This window comes from Danio aesculapii, chromosome 13 (genome assembly GCF_903798145.1).
Source record: "Danio aesculapii chromosome 13, fDanAes4.1, whole genome shotgun sequence".
NCBI classification, from domain to species: Eukaryota; Metazoa; Chordata; class Actinopteri; order Cypriniformes; family Danionidae; genus Danio; species Danio aesculapii.
The window spans coordinates 2,460,629-2,480,564 of NC_079447.1; the positions used below are offsets into that span (position 1 = coordinate 2,460,629).

At 38.9% G+C, this 19,936-nt stretch overlaps 1 protein-coding gene across 1 annotated transcript in view; it reads left to right on the plus strand.

Annotated features, from left to right (window-relative positions):
• Window positions 1–19,936, plus strand: part of LOC130240005 (uncharacterized) — a 41,906-nt gene that overhangs the window by 14,719 nt on the left and 7,251 nt on the right. Inside the window, exons 18-22 of the mRNA XM_056471421.1 lie at window positions 220–282; window positions 5,038–5,157; window positions 16,464–17,047; window positions 17,125–17,151; window positions 17,646–17,765. Of these exons, the coding sequence (XP_056327396.1) occupies window positions 220–282; window positions 5,038–5,157; window positions 16,464–17,047; window positions 17,125–17,151; window positions 17,646–17,765 (914 nt within the window). The remainder of the gene's footprint in view (window positions 1–219; window positions 283–5,037; window positions 5,158–16,463; window positions 17,048–17,124; window positions 17,152–17,645; window positions 17,766–19,936) is intronic.

A 19,936-nucleotide genomic window follows, 5' to 3' on the forward strand; every position in this document is an offset into this window, starting at 1 on the left:
AGTAGGAAACCAAGATTATTTTTCTGACCTTATTGGCAGATGTATTTTCTTATATCTGTCGTTGTACTTCTCAGTGTATTTGATTTGAGAGCATTCATGCTGGAAAACAGCAATATTGAGGACTGTTGTACTATATTGTATTTTTTCTTTTTTAACTTTTAATTTAATTTTTACAGTGTATAAATAATGATGCAACTTTCTCTGTGTGTGTTTTTTTAGATATGGGATAAATTAAGAATAAGGATTTTTCCACAACAGTTCACGAAGATGTTTATCTTTGAGGTGAGTGTCATTTCATGATCAACTTTTTTTGTACCAGTGTTAAACTATGCCAAAATGATCAGTAATTAAGGGATAATGTACATCCAGTCGGTTATTATTTCAGAATAAAGCCTTGTTGTTATCAAAATACTACTGGCCACAAAACCAAACTGTTTAGATGCAAAACATTGATTTAGGGCGTACTTACACTATGTACAGTTGCGTTGAACCATGCCGAAGCACGCTTGTCCCTCCTTCCGTCTCCCCCAACGGCCTGCACTTACATTGCAACCAAGCCTTAGCATGCTTACGTCTTCAATGATGTGCTGTTCAGTTTAACAGAAGAGAAGAGTTCTCGCTCAGCACAGTGGAGATTTCTTTATTCATATTGTTAGTCGTGTGGGATGCAGTGACAGGGCCGGCCAATTGATCCGTGCCTGAGCCCGATTCAGAGCACTCACACTTCACAAACATACTGGGAAACGCGCTTGGGCACGGTTCGGATAGCATAGTGTGAGTGCGCCCTTAAGCTGTACTAATTTACTCAAAATGGTATTAAATGTAAAGCTTGCAGAAAGAAAAGCTGCTGGTTTATGATAATAATAATAAAAAGTATTATTGTTATTATTATCATCATCATCACATCAATCATGATAACCATAAATATAAACTTGGTCTGAATGTAAAACAACAGCAGAGTTCAGATCACAGCTATAACCATAAAGATCGTCAACAAATAAACAATAAAACACTGACAGCCAGTCAGAATCCACTGAAGTATAAAGAGCTTGTGCAATTTAAAGCTACAGATGACATTGTGGAGAAGCTTTGCTTGATGTCAGGTGCTCTTTTAGAAGATAATGACAATGTAAAAAACATTAGGTTATACCATGGAAAATAATGATAAAAATACATGGAATTTATGCAAGCCAGGCTGGTAAATTGAAGTATAACAATAAAAGTACCTCAGGTATACAGTATAATTTTGTCGTCTTTGTGTTTGCCTGCTGAGGAAAAATAATTCGTGTTTTTATTCCACTGCACTTACTACAGTCGCTTAACTCACTGTTTGATCACACGAGCTGGATTCACTGGTCAGATGTGCTAGAAATGTGGAAAGGTGAAGACACCTACTGTTTATAACAGGTTAATGCAAAAAATAAAAGCATAAGCAAAAAATAAACAGATTATTATTGTTTCCTGGTGTGAAAACAAATACAGTTATCATTATATTTATAGCTATCGTTCTAAGATGGTCATTATCTAAGACTACACTTATACTAATCCAGATAAATCTGAAAACATCTCTAAAACATCTCTATGCTATCATTTAGTCTTCGCGAAGTCAGCTTCCAGCCTCCGCCGCTGAGACTGCAGCTCTGCACAAGACGTTTGGCCAGCGGAGAAATTAAAATGGTCGTGCCCAACTGAGCCTGGTTTCTCTCAAGGGTTTTTTTCTTCACTTTTGCCAATCAGTGAAGTTTTTTTCCCTCTCCGCTGTCGCCACTGGCTTGCATGTTTCGGGATCTGTAGAGCTGCGCATCGTTGGATTTGCTCTTCAGTGTTTGGACTCTCAGTAGTGATTATTAAACCACACTGAACTGAGCTAAACTGAACTGAACTTAAACACTGAAAACTGAACTACACTGTTCCTATTTACTGTGATCTTTTATGTGAAGCTGCTTTGACACAATCTACATTGTATAAGCGCTATACAAATAAAGGGGAATTGAATTTAATTTAAAAAATTTTCAGAAAAAATGGCAATCCACACTTAAATGACTGAAAGCCATTTGTTCATGGACTGAGCATTCGCACAGGCGTAAAAGACTTTTACCTGCTCATATCCGCCTGGGATTTATTTCTGTCTCTGAAACGTCGCGGCAAAATGTGTCAACAGTGTACTCATTCTCTGTACACAGTACACATTCTTTGTGCTTTGAAGACACTCAATATGGATCATCTACAAACTTATATTCATGATTAATAAAGCTGTCAAAATGGACAGCATCCAGAACATCTGCTTTACAGTGTCGTCCACCATGTTAGCTGAAAATGCATCCTCATTTTCAAAAGCCTCCATTTTCTCAGTCCACACTGCAACATGAAAACACCATTTTCAGATTTATCCCCTTTGGACAGCGTTGTCATTTCCTGAAAACAGCGTCTCAGTGTGGTCAAAAGGCCATTACGGAGAGAAAAAGACACTTTTTAAAATGAAAACGTATTAGAGTGGACATAAGAGCTGCACAGTATTTGGTTTCAGCATTGATATGGCAATGTGTACATCTGCAATAGTCACATCGCAGAATCTGCAGTGCCGTGTTGGGATTAATAAAACTTGACCTAATCTAATAGCATGAAACTACAGTTCTTCCTACTCCCCAAGTAGGAAGACAGTACAGTTCTCCCCAACAGTACAGTTCTTCCTACTCCCCAAGAACTGTACTTATCCAGAGCGAGCAGAAGGGCTGCCAAAATCACTCTGGACCCCTCACACCCAGCACACTGCCTCTTTGAACTTTTACCTTCTGGTCGACGCTACAGAGCACTGCGCACCAGAACAGCCCGACACAGAAACAGTTTCTTCCCTCAGGCAATCCATCTCATGAACACTTGATGATAATAACCTGCGAAACCAACATCACTACTTGCCATACACTTTATACACATATAAACTTATTTAACCACACACTTTACATGCCAATTTGCATATAACAGCTGCACATATAATGTTGTATATAATAATATAGCTCTACATACACTTGTCAATCTGTATATTTGCATTCACTACTTACTTCTATTTTTATTATTTATTTATTATCTGTTTTTTGTTCTGTCTCTGTAATCCTGTTGCACTGTAGAAGCTCTGTCACCAAAACAAATTCCTCGTATGTGTGAAAATACCTGGCAATAAAGCTCTTTCTGATTCTGAAAGACCTTTGTTATGACCCTGGTCTAGGGTCAAGGCTGCAACATAAACGAACACCCGACAAATAAAATTCACTTTTAATGACCCCTTTGTGTAGGGTCTCTTTATTTGTCTTTTTTTTTGTCTTTTTCTTTTTTTATCACCAAGAAAAACATGAAGCCAACTACCTCGGGGTGAACCCACTGAAAAATAATAAACAAAAATACACTAACTAAACACCCAAATGAAACTACACCTAATAAAATAACAGAAATAAAAATACAAAATCTACACTTATCTCCCTGACTAACAAAAACAGGTGAAAATATTTACAAAGAGAAAAGTGGCGTCCACCCCTACTGCCTCTTACCGTGTATAATATATTTACAATATTAACAATCAACAAACACACAAATCAAAACAAAATAATAGGAAGGGGGAACACGGATGGGTATACAACACAAAGTCAAAACTAGTACAACAGCACGGGAAACACAATCAACAAAAACAACTCAGCAACAGAAATAACTTCATCACAACAATCTCAAACAACACTCGCTCTCTCGCCCCACGCCCGTTGTTCCCTTTTTAAAGGACGCCCTGGGTAACCTCCTCCAATCCCAGGGCACGTCGCCTGCGTAGTTAGGGTGGGGCCTGCAGGTGGAAAGAGAGCGAGAGAGAGAGACAGACACACAAACAAACACACCTGTCAACGCAACACCTTCATTTTAATGTTATTGAAGCCTTGTGACAGTGAGATTTCAAGCAAATTTAAACTAAGAAATTCTAAAGTTTGCCACTTTAACAAGGATTAATTGATGAATTATTTATACAGTGCAGACTATACAGTGTTAATTTACATATGATCATTGCGTTTCTGAACCTCAATGCTGTTCGACTCCACCGAAAACTGTGAAGCGCTGTTTATTTCATTTTTATCCAACCCAGGCTCATTCTGAGAACGTAGTCCCGTGGACGTTTCTGGAGACCGCGAAATACGTCCCGGGAGGTACGTATTTTTGCAGTTTTTGTTTTCGCGAATCCGCGAGAGGCCGCTGTGTGCGCTTTTTCCCTGCGCCGTTCTGGCGTAAACCCGCTAGAGGCCGCTGTCGAACGACCTTCCGCCTGTCTGCCTGGATGACAGAATGATTGCCGTGCGACCGGCCAATCGGCTGACCCACCCTCCTCCGTCCCTAAACCCAACCAACGACGATTCACAAAAGCCGTCCAGAAAAAGAAAAGCCCTCGTCTGATTTTTACCACGTTTTCGGATTTTGACCACATTCTCACCCTGTGACGAACTTGTTCACTTCATTTTTTGGATTTTGTTTTTGTTTTCTTACCTGATTTCTGGAACCGCTCTTCCCGGACTCGAACCCGCTCGTCGTCGTCGTGGTCAGCCCCTCTCTGCACCTTGAGTCCGCCAGAGTACACGAAGAGCTAACCGGACAAACTGGTTGCAGCGGGAAAGCCCTCCACATGGAGGCGAGCGGCCGGCTGGCTGGCCGGCAAGCGCCGAAAGGAAAGGAAAAAATGAAATGCAGCCGTACGTACCCCCGGCTGCGTATTTCGCGGTCTCCAGAAACGTCCACAGGACTACATTCTCAGAATGAGCCTGGGTTGTTTTTATCTTTGTGCATTATTTTGTTTGGTAATTTTTTTGGTATATTTTATGCAGATGCACTGCCTCAAAATGATAAATACTTTCCATATAGAGTTAGTCAAGTCATCTTGTGCAGTTATATTCAAATCGCAATATATATCGCAGAAAAACTAAATATCATGTCATTTTTTTCCAATATCGTGCAACCCTAGTAGACATGGTCTAACTTGTTCATGTGTTTTGTTGATGCTGATAAAAACAGCACAAGCTGATGGAGCGAATGCTGAGTCCCACTCCTGAAGACAGACCAGACGCCACAGAGCTGATCCTGGATCTGGATCAACATTACACACTCCTGAAGACAGATCAAGACCTCAGGACCGTCTGATGGACCAGCTCTTATAGGATCATTTGGGTATACCACATACAGTTGAAGCCAAGATTATTAGCCCTGTGAAATTAACTTTTTTAATATTTCCCGAGCGCTGTTTAATGCACTTTTCCTAACATAATAGTTTTAATAACTCATCTCTAATAACTGATTTCTTTTCTCTTTGCCATGATGACAGTAAATAATATTAGACTAGCTATTCTTCAGGATACTAGTATTCAGCTTAAAGTGACATTTAAAGGCTTAACTAGAGTAATCAGGGTAATTAGGCAAGTCATGTATAACAGTGGTTTGTTCCGTAGACCAGGAGCCTCATGTATGAATCCCACGCATATTCTCTTTGTACATCCGAATTAACGTGAAACTGAGCGCACGTGCACGAGTGCAAAACCCCTCCCTGCCTCCTCCCCTGTATGAATATGCTAATGACTCTACTTGGGCAAAACCAAATGAAAAAGCAATGGCAAAAGCAAGCAATCTTCAGATGGCGCCTTTATTGCAATGTGCGTGCGGTCAGTCGCTCCGATTACATTGGCAAAACCGGCGATCGCTGCAAATTGCGCTTTAATGTTTGGCTGATCAACTGCATTGTATGGAAACCTTCTAAATCTGCTAGACATGTGGATGATCCCGTCCCATACAGCTGCCATTGCACGGCTCAAAGATACTTTGTAGTGTGCAATTTAACACAACTGCCTCTAGGAGTCGCCAATGGGGATACACACAAGAAATGCACGTATGCCAGACATGAAGTTGGCGTGGACCAGCGCACATTCTCACGCTCATTTCATCGTTAGTAAATCCAAACGTGAGTGTGAAATCTGGCGTACGCAGCATTGATACATGAGGCCCCAGGGGTTTTCGACCTTTTTCACTTCGTGGCCAGCTTCTTTATATATTTAAAAAAAAAAACATACACAGATTCAAAGAGAACCACAGGTCAACAGTGAGATTGCACAAGACCAGCTTCTGCTTTAAACTGGACTGACTGAATATCTGCTATTAAATATCTACTATTCAAAAATATACAGACAAATGTAAAATACAGTAAAACACCTTAAATCTGTTGAAACGCATCGATCTGATGGCGGTTGAGTTGCAGCTAGATATTATTGGGAGATCGCTGACAGGAACAGTGAACAGCTCTGCTAGAGCATGACTGAAGTAAGCTGCAGTCTCCCGCTATCCCTCGTGAAGCAAATATGGAACTGAAACTGCAATTCATGGAAATTCCTCTAGTCCGTATGGAGCACATTTCTGTTGAGCCCACTGTTAAAATGGCCAACTTTACAACAGAAAAAAAAGTGTTTACAGCCTGGGACAAAGAACCATTTTGGTACATATAGCTATTATTACCCATCATGACAACTGTGAGAGGGTGAATTTTTTTATAACTCATCCATTTCCTTTATTTTAGGTTATATTAAGTCTACATAATTAAGGGCGTGGCCACTTGAGTGGCAGCTAGGTCTCGCTGGTCGCCGTCACTTCACCTCAGCTGATTCCGGCTGATTAGCTGCTGAACTCAGCATATATGTTGCATTTATGTGTTGTTTTATGTGGCTTTACACAGTCAGCTGCCTTTTGGAATTATTTCCAACAATTATCAGATGATATGGGATGCTGTGTGCACTTAATTGTGCTCATAACCCATTCACGTGGCCTCCATTTCCCTGGTGAGTGTAATTATACACTTATTTACCGTCTCTATAAATGTATTTGTTTTATTTAAGATCATTTATCATTAATATTTTTCTTTAGACCTGTAAAGCACTCCAGAATGTGACAGATTGATTAGCTGTAGGCTCTAGAACAGTCATCTGAAGCGTTGTCATACAGTGTTATGCTGGAGTTCATCAATAGTCCTGCATTTACTAACACACACTATATCTGAAGTGTTTGGAAGTAATTCGCGTTTTCCTCCTGTAGAAAAACGTCATAAGAACAATGTTTAGTGGCTCAATGTATTACTACAGTGTTTTTAAAAGTCTAAACACTTTATTGATATAGTGTACAACCAAGCACATGTGGTCAGAACACAAACGAGTCGCAGGTAATGAAGTATTAAGCATTTCTCCCATGGAAAAGCCTGTCTATGCAAAATGCTGGCAGGCATCTGTAGCTCCCCCACGCTCTGCCTCTTTGCTTTGTTTGGTATCCCCCCGGTCGGTGCATGTAGCTTCTTTTGCATTCTTCAGAAACCTGTGGGTGACATCACAGATACTATCTGCTTGGTCTGTGTCAGAGTCGTACATGTACGACTGAATGCTGATCCTCTCACTCCTGCTCCTTCTCTCAGTCTGTCTGAGTCTGTTGCAAACGCAGAGCAGGTGAGCTCATGGCCCCGCCCTCTTGTTACGTTGGCGGGAAGCCGAAACTAATCTACATGTGAAGCAACACACCCCTAAATCAGCGAGCTGTGGACACGCCCCCAACATGACACTTTTTAATACATTATAATAAACAAATCTGAATTGTGTTTTAAACTGAACCTAAACTGACACACTCAAAAGAACCATAATATCATTATTAAACCATAAAAAAAGAGGTAAACTATGTGCCCTTTAAATAATATTGACCTTAAAATGGGTTCAAAGCAATTAACAACTGCTTTTATTACAGCCAAACTAAAAGAATAAACTAAGTAGATATAATAGGCAATACTGTGAAAATGACCTTGCTCTGTTAAACATCACTCGGGAATATTAATAATTAATATTTGCTAATAATTTTGTCTTCTGCTGTACTGACTGTTCACTGTAAGAGCAACAGAAGTACTTACAAATCAGATGGCAAATGTGCAATTCAGATAAACAAACTACACAAAAGTTCATCTTTAATCTGCATCATGTACTCCTCCTCACTCTATTCAGACATATTCAGCTGCAGAAGTGCGCTTCACAAAAGAAAGAACAATCATTGTGAAACATCTTCAATTTAAAGGGATAGTTCACTCAAAAATTTTAATTGTGTCATCATTTACTCCGCCGGGGTGGCTCAGTGGTTAGCACTGTGTCCTCACAGCAAGAAGGTTGCTGGTTTGAGTCCCGGCTGGATCAGTTGGCGTTTCTGTGTGGAGTTTGCATGTTCTCCCCGTGTTGGCGTGGGTTTCCTCCGGGTGCTCCGGTTTCACCCACAGTCCAAACACATGCGCTATAGGCCATTTTGAGGGATGTAAACAAACACACAATGGTCCCAGCATATTTCCTGTTGTACATTTTTAAATCCTATAGCTTCTGCAAATCCAAAAAGAGCCACATATTAATAAATAATGTTATGACAGCTGTTTTAACATTATGATATGCTTGAATTGCCTCTTGTTACAGTTATGAAATAGTTTGATAACCAGCAGGAAACGTTCATGGGCCAATGACATGCTTTGAAATGGTCTATAGGTGAATTGGATTAACTAAATTGGCCATTGTGTATGAGTGTGAATGAGAGTGTATAGGTGTTTCCCAGTACTGGGTTGCGTCTGGAGAAGCATCTGCTGTGTAAAACATATGCTGGAATTGTTGTCGGTTCATTCCACTGTGGCGACCCCTGAAAGCAGAAGGAAAATGAATGAATGAATTTACTCAGCCTTCACTTGTTTGAAACCTGTTGAGTTTCCTACTTCGGTTCAACACAAAAAAAGATATTTAGAAAAATGTTGGAAACCTTTAACCATTGACTTCCTTTGTATTTATTTTTAGTCAATGGTTACAGGTTTCTAACATTTTTCTAAATATCTTCTTTTGTGTTCAACAGATAAAGGAAACTCGTGAATGTTTGGAAACACTTGATGTTTAGTAAATGGTGAGTAAATGATCCTTTTGGGTGAATTATCTCTAGTCTAAAGCTCTTGATCATGCTGTTTCGTTACTGTATTCATTCTGCATGTCTTCATAAATTAAAAAAGGATGACATACTGTTGGCTTCGCTTCACTCTCTTTGCTTTTGGAAGAGTAGTTGAGTCCATCAGCTTTTCAAGAAAAGTTTTGTCTTATTGTACACATCTGCTTTGCATAATCTGTAACTGTAGATCATTCTGATAAATCAGCTCAGTGGCTAGCATTGTCGCCTCACAGCAAGAAGGTCACTGGTTCGAGTCCCAGCTGGATCAGTTGGCATTTCTGTGTGGAGTTTGCATGTTCTCCCAGTGTTGGTGTGGGTTTCCTCCGGGTGCTTTGGTTTCCCCCACAATCCAAACACATGCGCTATAGGAGAATTGATGAACTAAATTTGCCGGAGTGTATGTATGAATGAGTGTGTATGAGTGTTTTCCAGAACTGGGTTGCAGCTGGAAGGGCATCCGCTGCGTAAAACTTATGCTGGATAAGTTGGCGGGTCATTCCGCTGTGGCGACCCCCAATGAATAAGGGGACTAAGCCCAAGGAAAATGAATGAATGAATGGAATGACTTGCTGTGAGGCCACAGTGCTAACCACTGAGCCCCCGCACCGCCCGGGAGTTTAAAATAAGGGGTCTTTGTTAACATTTTTAATAGTTTAAAGTGATATATCGTCTGGGTTGGTGTTATATTATTTTAAATGAATAAAATGTCAATAAAAGTCTCTTTGTTAAACTGTAGAGTTGAATTTTCAATATCAGAAGTGGACAGAGCAGAGATCAACATCCTATAATGCAAAATTCACAACCACAAATAAATACTAAATACAGAAACTGTTCATTAACAGATGTGTTTTACAGTGTATGCTGGGTTCTTATGGGTGCTGGAGATCCTTGAAAATGCTTGATTTTTATTCTAGTGTATTCAAGGTTTGAAAAGTGCTTCATAATCCTTATTAAATGGGTGATAATAAAAACTTTAAATAAATCTCTTTGCTTTTGCATAAAGTGAAAACTGGAGTCTGTGCAAGTGCTTGAAGCGGGATCTGACTGTCGCTTTTTTTTTTTTAATCTGCGCTCTTTCAAATGAGAATGTTAATAAATGTGTGTGTTTGTAAGTGTCATTTGCCACACTTATAAAGTGCTGGAAGATTTCACCTGGAAAGTGCTTGAAAAGGGCTAAAATTTGACTTTGAAAAAGGTGTAAGAACCCTGTACATTGACATTAAATAAAAAGTCAAAATATTGGTGAACTTATTTGTTATTGTCATTCATTATTAAAATAAATAAACTTGTTCTGACCTGTCATTGTTTGTTCTGTTTGGGACTTGTGGGGTTGTTGTTAGATCGGATACGTTTGCGGTCGGAGGTTAATGAGAATTATTTCTGTTATTTATTAAATTTCACATTTATTGTTTTTTATTAAGGTCTACTCCCACCCCAACTCTAAACCCAACCATCACAGTAATGTAAAAACAGTATTTGTACAGAGTATTATTTATGTTATCTATTAAATTACCCAATAAATTGAATTTTTTTAACCCCTACTCCCAGCGCAACCCTAAACCCAACCGTCACAGTACTGTAAAACTATTAATTACTGTTCAGTGCCATTAAAAAAATGCTGCTTTATTAATATATCGCTCTTCCGGTCGGCCGCATATCAGATCTAGATTTTACCAACTTGTGGAGCTTCGTATTGATGGATTTGCTCTTCAGTGTTTGGACTTTCAGCAGTGAAAATTAAACCACACTGAACTGAACTGAACTAAACTCTGAACACTGGACTGACACAGTTTTAATTTACTAGAACTTCCATGTTCAGTGTAACACGTGGATGACAGAGACAACGTTGGGATCCAAGTGCATGTTTATTCGGTAGTCGGGCAAGCAAGGGTCAACACTGGTGAATAACGGCAGAATCGCAGTCACTATAACAGGCGAGAGGTCGGAAGGCAGGCAGTGAACATGGACAAACAGATTAACTTGGCAAGGGTCAAAACACGGAGAACCAAGACTAAGGAAAACGCGTTGAATTTTCACTTTACAGGTAAACAAGACTCAGCCAGGAAGTGAGTGTGTGTGCTGTTAAAGTAGTGTGTGTGATTAGTCCAGAAGCTGCATCAGCTGCAACATTATGAAGCTGCAGGCCCGGAGACCCAACCGCACGCTCAGACCTGCACGCTCAGACGGCTAGACCTGCACTTCCAGACCTTTCAGTGCCACCTGCTGTTTGAAAGATCGACTGACCTGAAATCAGCTGCTTTTAAATTGTAACTAAAACTATTTTTTTCTACTATAAAATATTACGCTATGATTAAATACATTATTATATGAAGTATTAAACATACTAGATTTTGTTTTTGTTTGTATTTGTAAATAGATATTGTTCAGTTACTTCAATATTTTTTTTATTGTTTTTTAATCATTTATCACCGTTTCGTATTGAGTTGAGGGAATAAATATTATCTTCATATACAATACATTTCTTAACATACAATAAACTATAGTACTCTGAGTAATTTTTCACAACAAACTTTATTTTTGTATAATTTTCATTAGGTTCTGCAAATCATCAAGCTGTAAAAAATGCAGAGAAAAATAGTGAAAAATAATTATTGGATTAATAATAATGTTTTTACGTAGAAAATAACATCAAATAAAATAAATGCTTTACTTTCTTGTTAGGGAGATTTTTCATTTCTAGAGCAAAAAACAGTTGAAATATCTGCAGCATTTGGTGCACTGTGTTAGTGTTGGCTTTCAATTGTAATATCTATCTGGGGAAAAAATTCACAAGTCAGAAACAAATTATTTTTGCTTCAACCTTAGAGAGCTCATATTGACTTATTTGTAATCATTACAGAACTTATTAATAATTGTTTAACTGTTATTGTGTTACTCTTATTTTCTGTGCTAACACTTTCAGATAGAAAATACAGTAATATGTACAGTAGACCTACATAGCACTAAAATATCTTTCAAACAATAATTGCGTTATATATTAAACATTTTATTTTAACATTTTTACTTTAACGTTTATTTTGCCAGAAAACATTGCTAGAAAAGTGTCCCAATAACACTGAAAATAAGAGCAAGCTGTAAATATCCTAAAATAATACTATCTTTTGGCACAAATTTTGATCAAATCAAACACTAAAATTATTGTTTGTTAGTGTAATATTTTACACCACATTGATTTATGCTATAAAACCTGGTCATTTTCAGTAATCGCTTTAATAATCAATAACCTTACAGCGTGTGTCTGATGTTGCTACTTGCTAGAAAGTGCTTGTCTGAGCGTGCAGTTGCGTCTCCGTACCTGCCGCTTCACCCAACCCAACAGCAGGTGGCACTGTCTGAGAAAATGATAGGTCTGGAAGTGCAGGTCTGTGTGTGCAGGTCTGAGCGTGCGGATGGGTCTCCTGGCCTGCAGCTTCACCTTACTCATCAGCTGTGGGAGTCTAATCAGTGGAGACTTGAAGCAGGTGTGTGTGTGCGTGGCATGATTGAATATGTAGTTCATAAGATGTAGTCCATGTGAAAGTGAGTGCTTACCAGCGACCTCTGGTGGTTAGAGATCGCTGGTAATCATGACATTCAGCTGCTTTGACACAATCTACATTGTAAAAGCACTAGAGAAATCAAGGTGAATTGAACTGAACTGTAGCTAACCAAAACAAAGAAATCTTAATTGACCCTAAAAATATTTGTAAGCATCTTAAAAACTACTTTTTGTTTCAAACGAAAAGAAATCAGACTTTTTCCAGAAGAAAAATATAAGAAAATTTCCTTGCTTAGTTAAACAGTTAATAATTCACATCTTCCTTAATATCTACTAAGGAATCAATCAAGTAAACATAGTGGTTTGAAGTATAAACATTTCAAACAGCAATTTTAGGGCCAAATTGTAAGCTGCATTACTGTATAAACACTCTTGTGCTATTATTCTAGGCTTATGAATGATTGAAAATGATTTTGAATGAAATGAAAAGAGTTTTATACTACTAGCTATTTTAGATTATTATTATATTTTAAGCTTTATATGTTATGTTTTGCTATCCTATATGCTAATTCAGTTCAATTCATCTTTATTTGTATAGCGCTTTTACAGTGTAGATTGTGTCAAAGCAGCTTCACATAGAAGATTATAATGAATTGAAACAGTGTAGTTCAGTTTAGCTCAGTTCAGTGTGGTTTAATAATCACTGCTGAGAGTCCAAACACTGAAGAGCAAATCCAATGATGCGCAGCTCTACAAGTCCCCACCGTGGAGACAGTGGAGGAACAAACTTCACCAATTGGCAAAAGTGAAGGATAAAAAACCTTGAGAGAAACCAGGGCATGACCATTTCTCCTATGGCCAAACATCTTGTGCAGAGCTGCAGTCTAGGCGCCGGAAAATAGACCTTACCTGGTCTATTTTCTAGACCTGGTAAGAACTCTGGCAGCTGCATTTTGTACTCGCTGAAGTTTGTTAATAGAGAATGCTGGGCAACTAACGAACATAGCATTACAGTAATCCAGCCTAGAAGTCATAAAGGCATGAACTAACTTTTCTGCATCTGAGATGGCATACTTGTAATTTAGCGATATTTCTCAGATTAAATCATAAAATGATGTATTTTCCACATTTTTTGCAATATTCTATTCATTTTAATATTGTATTAATTACTATTATGCTGGGCAAAGATTAACTACGACCTATTACGTCTAAAACAAAAGTGTGTGTGTGTGTGTGTGTCTGTGTGTGTGTGTGTGTGTGTGTGTGTGTGTGTTTTATCTTCATTAGGTATATGTAAAACACATACATAAAACAAAAACAAGACTATACATAAAAAACTTTTTTGCATAGATACGTTTATTTGTATGTATGTGTATATATATATATATATATATATATATATATATATATATATATATATATATATATATATATATATATATATATATATATATACACCCACACACAAATCATTTATTTTCATCTAAGTATCAATAATGGATTATTAGGTTGATTATTTAATGGTAACATTAATATTTGTTGGAGAAATGGCTTGGATTAGTCAATCAAGTTTAAATTTTAAGGAAAGGGTGTGTTTAATCTGGCAGGGGTGTCCTTTTCGATGTAAAAAGCAGTTTTCGGCTTTAAAGAGCCCATATTATACATGAAATAGGGTCATATTTAGGTTGTAAGGGTCTCCAACAACAGTCTAATATGCATGCAAGGTCATAAAACACTTTGATGGTCTTATAATCTGCATTTATTTTTACCTAATTATCCCAGCGACTCCCATATGAATCGTTCAGCGATTCATTTGTTCCCAACCCCCTCCTCAGCGCGAAGCTAATCTGCGCTGATTGGACCGATGACAGCCTGCTGCGATTGGTCGACAGTGACAGGCTTCAGCACGAGACAGAGTGAAATGCCCAGCTGGTAATCAACAATATAAAAGTAGTCACAGTGCACACGCGCTTCATAGTGTAAGGCTTTTTTCACACACACACACAACCCTCCTCAGAAGAACTGGGGAGATCGACGCGAGTCTCTCTCTCTCCCTCTCCCTCTCTCACACACACACACACACACACACACACACACACACAACGCTCCTCAGAAAAACTAGGGAAAGCGACGCGAGTCTCTCTCTCTCTCTCTCTCTCTCTCTCTCTCACACACACACACACACACACACACACACACACACACAACGCTCCTCAGAAAAACTAGGGAAAGCGACGCGAGTCTCTCTCTCTCTCTCTCTCTCTCTCTCTCTCACACACACACACACACACACACACACACACACACACAACGCTCCTCAGAAAAACTAGGGAAAGCGACGCGAGTCTCTCTCTCTCTCTCTCTCTCTCTCTCTCTCTCTCTCTCTCTCTCTCTCACACACACACACAACGCTCCTCAGAAAAACTAGGGAAAGCGACGCGAGTCTCTCTCTCTCTCTCTCACACACAACGCTCCTCAGAAAAACTAGGGAAAGCGACGCGAGTCTCTCTCTCTCACACACACACACACACACACACACACACACACACACACACACACACACACAACGCTCCTCAGAAAAACTAGGGAAAGCGACGCGAGTCTCTCTCTCTCTCTCACACACAACGCTCCTCAGAAGAACTAGGGAAAGCGACGCGAGTCTCTCTCTCTCTCTCTCTCTCTCTCTCTCTCTCACACACACACACAACGCTCCTCAGAAAAACTAGGGAAAGCGACGCGAGTCTCTCTCTCTCTCTCACACACAACGCTCCTCAGAAGAACTAGGGAAAGCGACGCGAGTCTCTCTCTCTCTCTCTCTCTCTCTCTCTCTCTCACACACACACACAACGCTCCTCAGAAAAACTAGGGAAAGCGACGCGAGTCTCTCTCTCTCTCTCTCTCTCTCTTTCTCTCACACACACACACAACGCTCCTCAGAAAAACTAGGGAAAGCGACGCGAGTCTCTCTCTCTCTCTCTCTCTCTCTCTCACACACACAAACACACACAACGCTCCTCAGAAAAACTAGGGAAAGCGACGCGAGTCTCTCTCTCTCTCTCTCTCTCTCTCTCTCTCTCTCTCTCTCACACACACACACACACACAACGCTCCTCAGAACTAGGGAAAGCGACGCGAGTCTCCTAGCTTACGATCGCCATAGCAACGACAAACGGCAGTGGAACGCGAGCTCACAAAAGCCTTTAACGTTCAATCCGTAAACAAAGCGGCACGCGTCGCGTTTTTAACGTGGCTTACATGTGATAAGAGAATATAAAGAGTAACCGCGTGTACTGTACCAGGTTAACAAGTAACAAAACACAATAAATACATAATTTGCAAGCTAGAGTAAACGAGGCAACAATTTTAATCGCACTTACTTACACTAGTGAATAAACCTCAACCACTGACTCTTCACAGTTTCATCTTTGGGTAGAGACTGTCAATATTATCCATCTGAGCACAGCGTGACTTCATTCGACCGGCGGCGTCTGTGTGTGTGTCTAGTGTTTTTTCTGTGTTAGTGGGCGGGCCGCAGGTTTCAAATCTCCCTGGTTTGCGTGCGTAACTACTGGCGAGGCTTGTGTTTCGTGGCTGCGTCATCGCGAAACACCTAATGACTCGTTATCAAGACGACTCGTTTGAAGCACTATGAGTCGACTCTTTTATAGATGAATCAATAGTTTTAAACACTGTACACTTACAGATTTAAGCCTTAGCTGGATATTTCACTTCACTTAGAGCTGTGTTACACACTACATGGAAGGGCATTTTCAAAAACCCATAATATGGGCTCTTTAACTCCTGGTTACCGCTATTCATTTCCAATGGAGGAGAGAAGGGGAATAAGTAATGTGTTCACTGACTCCGCCCTGGACCACGCCCTCCATGATGACACGCCACCCGATGGGCGGGTCTACAGACCGTAACATCAGAAAAGGTTAGTCTATGCAGCTGACGGACGAAACGGAGCAGGAATCGAAACCGAAAGCTGGACAAGCCTACTTTAACACGAGAATCTGGGCGTTTAAGGACTCTAGACCGACCAGAGGAGGTGGAATACAACATTCTGACAGACAAAATGGCAAAAATGTCCGCAGAAAATGAAATAGAGAGGAAGATCTGTGATTACCTGAGGAGACACGGCAGGAGCACCGTACAGGACATTTTTAAAGAATTAAAATTAGAGAAATCCACCGTGAACAGGCATTTATACAGCCTACAGACGTCAAATCAGGTTTTTAAAACAGTGGAAAACAATAAGCGGCCAGTCTGGGATCTGGTGGAGAGGATGAATGACGTACAAAAAGCCAAACCAGAGCAAATAAAGCCTGAGATGACAAGAGACGCGTTTGAAGAAAAACATGTGATGGATCTGCTGAAATCAGGAGGTTTAAAAGCCTCTCATATCGCCAGCAAACTGGGACAACAAACACAATCAACAAATAAACTATTGTACAGCTTGATGGAGAAAGGTGAGGTACGCAAATGCAGTAAAAGCCACATGTGGACTCTGAAAAATGACCAGGAGAGGAATGGAAGTGACAGGTTTGTGTGTTTTAATTTACCTATAATGAAACTTTGCACTTGTCATCGATTAAATCCTGTTCTTTTTCCCCCTCCAGTGGTCACAAACTGACTTCGTTTTCAGGGTGAGCATACTTGACCTGACATGCCACATTGAAAAATACTGTTTTAGTACTGTAAATATTACCATAAGTGTATTATATTGTGTAAAATATATCATTTTATTAGTTTGTAGTAGTTTTACTACAGTAAACTGGTGTATTTTGGTATAATATACGCATATTGGGGCATTTGTTTTTATTAGTAGTTGTTGTTTATTATGGTTGTTACCATAGCAACTATAAAATCACCACAACTGATTAATTCCAAAGTCCCTTTATATTATATAGTCTATGTTAATTTTAGTATTTTACTATATATGGTCCAAAAACACTGTTATGCAGTAGAGTATTTTTATGTTAATACCATTAAATCCGTGTTTTGTTTATGGGAATGATGCATAATTAAATTGTCTATTGCTGTTAATAATAATAATAATAATATTAATAACAATACATTTTATTTATATAGCGCCTTTCCAGAGCTTATTATTGTTATTGCTGTGTCTTCTACTCTGCAGGATGTCTCAAACTTTTGATGTGATCGAAGAGCTTGGTGATGGAGGCTATGGTTTTGTTTGCAAAGTAAAACATAAGATTGATGACAAGATCTATGCTGTGAAGAGAGTCGAGTTTAACTGGTAAGTTCATATCATGAGCTCATGACTCATCTTAGAATGAACACTTGTGAATGAGGTAAAGTTGGTTTTAAATTCGCACATTTATTCAGTGACATGCTCCATATACACCACGCTCCATTTGTTGGGATGCTCCATATATACCACACTTCATTAGTTGGGATGCTCCATATATACACCATGCTCCATGGTTATATATGCTCCATATATACCACACTTCATTAGTTGGGATGCTCCATATATACCACACTTCATTAGTTGGGATGCTCCATATATACCACACTTTATTAGTTGGGATGCTCCATATGGTATATAACAGATATACCATATACCATGCTACTTTGAATATTGTGTCTGAAATCGCATCTAACTAATTCTTCAAAACAACATTAGCACTATAATTGACTGTGAACAATGTTGTACTTTGATAGTTGTTGATGATATGATTTACCTGGTTAGAATTGGCAAAGAATACTTTTCTGAAATTCCATTTTTGAGGAGAAAGTCAGAATGTTTGAATATAGACCATTTCAATGTGTGGTCATGTCATTGGCCCATGAACATTTCCTGCTTGTTAGCAAACTATTTCAAAACTGTAACAAGAGGCGATTCAGTCAGAACTAAATGTTAAAACAGCTGTCATAACATTTTTTATCAATATGTGGCTCTTTTTGGATTCTTCGAAGCTATAGAAATAAATGTAAAACAGGAAATACACGGGGACCATTGTGTTTGTTTACATCCTTCAAAATGGTCTATAGAACCAATTTTACCTCAATCACTTATGATTATGTCGTACAAGAGTTTTTTCATATTCATGCATGTATTTATTTATTGTTCCATATTTTTTGTATTTTATTATAAACCGTATGCATGTTTATATATTTTATAAATCCATGCATGTTATACTTTTTCATGTTTTCTTCTGCTTTTTGTGTATTTCTACTATTATACTAAGAGACTTCTTTTAAAATATTAAAAATCATGGTATATTAAACCTTTTGACTGGTAGTGTACACTGTAAAATATATCTGTAAATGAACAGTTTCTGTATTTTATGTATTTTGGCTATATTTGTGGTTGTGAATTGCATTATAGAGTGTTGATCTCTGCTCTGTTGACTTCTGATGTTGAAAATTCAACTCTACAGTTCAACAAAGTGACTTTTATTGACATTTTAGTAGCTTGAAATATTATGTTAATGTATAAGAAATAATATCTGGAGGAATAAGTCTGTATAATAACAGAAAATGTGCTGCAGTTTATTACAAGGGGTTTGTAGCGTAATATACAACACCAACCCAGACAATTCAGCACTTTAAAGAGCCCCTATTATGGGTTTTTGAAAATGACTTTTCTATGTAGTGTGTAATACAGCTCAAAGTGAGGTGATACTGTATATAAAGCTAAGGCTTAAATCTGAAAGTGCGCCATGTTTTAAAACTGTTGATTCAACTATAAAAGAGTTGACTCAGAGTGATTCAAATGAATCGTGGGGGTAACGAATCTTTAGCCGTGTCTGTGTGACGTCGAAATGAAACTCAAGCCCCGCCCATTTGCTGTGCATACAGACCTTGGAAAATTGAACCCCCAAACTTTACAGTACACAGTTCATGGATCAGTTTCTTCCTCCATTTCACAATATAAGTAAGTGTGATTAAAATGGCTGCCTTCTTGTTTCTCTAGCTTGCAAATGATGTATTTAATTGTGTTTTGTTGTAATCACTCCACACGGCTTGTCCTGTATCTGGTTAACTCTTATATATTCTAATATCACATCTAAAATCATGTTGAAAACATGACGTGTGCCACTTTGTTTATGGATTTAAATGCGCATGTGAGCTCCCGATCCACTGCTGTTTGTCACTGCTATGGCCACCGTCAGCTGTTCCTACATACATGCGGCGGTCAAGTTTCAAAATAGTTCAGCTTTTGCCGCTGTGTGGATTAATACTGAATGTGTGTCATGGTTAAGAATAGAGCAATGTGCTGCTGTTTATATTTTTATATTAATGTTGCTTTAATGCACTCCTGCACTGGGCTCACACATACACTCTGCACTCTGACTACTTCAATAATGTTGATAAGCCGTGGTGGGCGTTTCTCTCTGTTTGCTCTGAACGCTGTCGACCAATCACAACAGACTGGCTCATCGAACCATTCAGCGCAGATTA